Genomic DNA, 3,743 nt, shown 5'->3' with positions numbered 1-3,743 from the left:
AGTGTGAGGGTGTGCCTCAAGCTTTTTCACACTCAGCATTGGCCTTGTTTCACTCCCACTCCAACCCAGAATGGGTCCTCTGAAACTGGGGCAATGATGTCTGGTTTCATCCTGGTGTTGCTCAGGTCAACAGCTCCAGTTTTTTTCCACAAATTGGCCCATGGTAGTTCTACTGCAGACAGACTCCTGTCTCCAGTTTCAAAATGATCTGTAAACTTGTGTGGACCCTGAGAGCAATATGGGTGATCCATTTGGGTGTCTGAAAGGGGAATCCATGGGTATTGCCAATGTCTCAAGAGGACAGGTCCTTTTCGCTCTCTCTTTTGCCCCCCAGCAATGGTTTGAAACTGGTCCCAGTATGTGTGAGCAGTACTAACACCTGACCCCTCTAACCCTGTTTCTGCACCTATTGCTTTATCAGCAGGAAGTAGAACGTGGTTTGGGGCTTTTTTTATTCTTGGCCTCGCTAGCCTTTTCGATACTTCAGGTCCTTGTCTCAGTCTGACAAGGCAAGCGCAGCAGCAGCTTCCTGTGCACAGGTGAGAGGGAGAAGACAGAGAGAACATGAACATATGAGAGAAAGAGCTTTGGAGCAGAACTGCTGGTCTGGAGGTGCCACTTCTCTCATGGATGTGCTCTGAGCCAGGATATCTGCCTTCATCACTCTCCCTTTTTTCCCTTCCTCTCACTGTTTCACATTCAGCACCTACTGCCAACCAACTAAGGACCCCAGGGACTCCCTTCATCTGGACCACTCGCTAACTGGAACTGGAAGGTAAAAAGGGGGCAATGTCAGCTCTCTCCCACATGGGGGTGGCTGATCTGAAAGCATCTTAGAAGGAGTTTCAATCTGACAAACTGAATCTTGCCGTTGGGAAGGRCTGAGAACATATTTATCTCTGTCTCTCCACAACCCTCTCAAATCATATCCCACATCTCACAACCACACCACCCGCTTTCTCCCCTTCTCTCCTGTCTGCTAATGTGCTGTCATCATGTTTTTCTTCCTCTGAACCTAATCTTTTATCATGACAGGAATTGGTATTAAGCTCATGCCAGCCCTTTATAAACCCTTTTTTCCTGCTCCTCTGGAAGTCCTAGCAATATCCAGTGGGGCTCTCCTCTTGTTGTGCTCAGGTCTGCCTGAGCTCCAGGGCTGGTCAGAGGTGAGGGTGGTCCCTTCTCCTGAGGACAGAGGCAGATCTCAAGATACGGGTGTCCAGGTGGATGGGAGAGAGAGAGGCTTGGATCAGCAGACTGGAAGGCCAGTCTGTCTAATATGGAACATGACTGTATGAGCTTTGAAAGACAAACAGGCTCCCTGGGCTGGATGAGGGCTGCTGCAGGATATCCTAATTATGAAGCGCAAATTTTCTGATGTGCCTAAAATCATGACTGCTTCCAAGGCAGAGCAAGGGTCTACTTGGAGGGGATGGTGCACAGTTTGTGCACAACTATGTGATATTTTTTGATATGGTAAAGCCTTGACTTTCTAGAACCTGATAAACACTTTCCTCTCCGATTCACTCACCTGTCCCAAACATGCTATTCAAAATCTGCCTCCTAAGTCATGAGCTCTGCAACTAACTTCTGTCAGTTGCATCCAGAGACCATCTTACTCAGCAAGCACCTAGTTATTTCAGCCCTAGGGTTTACCAAAAAAAGAAGCTCTTCAAAGCACGAGCTGTGCACAGCCGAGGCAGCACTCTCTACCTGAGTCAGCAAGCAGCCTGAGACAAYGCACACGGACTGCCGTGCACTCACGCATTTGCAGAAGACATGATTCCTGCAAACAGCCTCTCTGTGCTGCCCTGGGAACAGCTTCACTGCTGAGCAAGAGCACCCAAGGCAGGAAAACAGTGAGGTGCCGARGGAAAAGTGCAGACACCGGAGTGGAAGGGATATGAGTTTGTGAACCCGGAAGACYGGCACTGCATCCTAGGATGGTGGACACCTCCTGTGAGATGACATCTTGACATCTTCCTATGTTCCATTGCTGAGTTGTGTTGTGGGGGTGTCTTCTCTCTTTCAGTATGTCACCAGTACTGATGAAGCCCTCATTGCTGCTTCTGTTTCACCTCTGCCTGTTCAGCCTCATGCCTCCCTCATGGGCATCAGACTCGGCACAAGGTAAGGAGTGTTTCCTTTCACTTGTGCCAGCTGTGTGAGCAGGGAGGGGAGTCATCCAGGGCAGTGTACGTTGCTGTGCAATGTTTTTGTTGTAAGATGCAGCCGGAGGAGCTTGCAATATTACGTCAGGTCTCTTATGAGCACATCAGCCACCATGGATATAGAGAAATTAGTGGCTCTGCTTTTGTTACTTGGACTTATCCAGCAGAGGAGTCAGTCTGTAGGTTGGGATGGGGCAGAATTGTCCAGGGAGATGATTAATGCGAGCATCATTGCTAATTAAGCCACTTTGTTGTCCATCTCTTCTCTGCTGGCAGGTGCCTCCAGCCTAACTTGTTGGTATGACTCACGGGCAACTTTCTTCTGTGACTGGGACCCAGGGAGGGACCTGGTACAAGCACCATGCCAGCTGGAGATTTTATCAAAGAAAGGCTTCTGTGACAGGTAGGTAATGGGAGAGGCTGAGGAAAAACAATGCCACTTAAGAAAAGTGTAGGCTCCCCCTTCCCAGGCCAGGTGTAGTGGAGTCACAGAGTTGAGGTGTTTTGTCTCAAACTCTGTCTCTGACTCCATGTGGACTGAGATGCTGGCAGCCACTGCTCAGGTTTTCCCATGTGACAGTCACAAACTGTCCAGCACAACCCCTCTTCCAGCTCCATGGTTCTATCTGAACTCCATTTTGCAAAAAAATCCCTCTTCCTTGGCAGCCACCCTCAGGACTAAAAGGTATTTTTAATGGAAAATGGGGATGCATAGAGATAGGGCCGGAGAAGGGTGGAATTGAAGTTATACAGAGGACATCTGGCGATTGCCAGGGTAAGCTGAGATGTTGCACCCTGAGTAACAATGAAGAAAAGTATTGCCCTCCTCCTCTCCCCTGGCTCCTTCATCTCTTCCAGTTCATGATGTTTTCCTCTCCCATATGCCTCTAGACACAGGGGACGTGTTTGGCCAGTACTGCAGTGGGGGCTGGCTGAGTCTCTGTCATCTCCATRTAGGACATCTGCAGCTACAAGTCTTACCAATCTTTCCCAAGACTGCCCTTGGGTGGCCTGGCTTGAGGAGAGGCTCTGTGTGATTCTGGCATTGGGTAGCTTACTTGGGGCTRTCACAGTGACACCTCCAACAGGGTTGGATTGGCAAATATATCCTAGGGCTGGTGCACAGACCTAGAAAGCTAGAATATTTATGTTGTTCCATGGGTGCAAGAGAATCACAGAAAAATCATAGAAACTGCAGCTGGAATTGGGGCTGAATTTGTTTGACCAGGGCTGTAGGAGAAAATCCCTCCCCACTGTCAGCAAGTCCCAGGCCTGTTCTGCCTGGGACTGGGACAGTGTCGTGGTTTAGAATGCTGGCCGAAAGCCAGGCACCCACAGCACCTGCTCATTCGCTCTTCTCCACCACGACTGGGCAGAGAATAGCGAAGGGAAAAAAAAAATTRACAAAAGGGTTCATGAGTTGAGAAAAGGAGCAGGGAGGAAAACGCTTGACAGACAAAACAGGCTCTACTTAAGTTATAAAGTGAATTTATTACTAACAAAGTCAGAGGAGGAGAATGAGAAATAAAATACAACCCTCAAAGACACCAATCTTCTCCCCACTCCCTCCCC

The 3,743-nt window shown here is 48.9% G+C and overlaps 1 protein-coding gene across 1 annotated transcript in view; it reads left to right on the top strand.

Moving 5' to 3' along the window:
- Positions 1–427: 427 nt before the first annotated feature.
- The window catches only part of IL2RB (interleukin 2 receptor subunit beta), a 16,313-nt gene continuing 12,997 nt past the window's right edge, over positions 428–3,743 (top strand). The window contains exons 1-3 of the mRNA XM_057387732.1: positions 428–775; positions 2,033–2,130; positions 2,448–2,574. Coding sequence (XP_057243715.1) covers positions 2,034–2,130; positions 2,448–2,574 — 224 coding nt within the window. The 5' untranslated portion in view covers positions 428–775; position 2,033. The remainder of the gene's footprint in view (positions 776–2,032; positions 2,131–2,447; positions 2,575–3,743) is intronic.

The sequence above is a fragment of the Malurus melanocephalus genome, unplaced genomic scaffold, assembly GCF_030028575.1.
Source record: "Malurus melanocephalus ecotype Western Australia unplaced genomic scaffold, MMel_1.1 scaffold_17, whole genome shotgun sequence".
NCBI lineage: Eukaryota > Metazoa > Chordata > Aves > Passeriformes > Maluridae > Malurus > Malurus melanocephalus.
The sequence above is the reverse complement of the archived record's forward strand: the minus strand, read 5'-3'. Positions and strand labels throughout refer to the sequence as shown.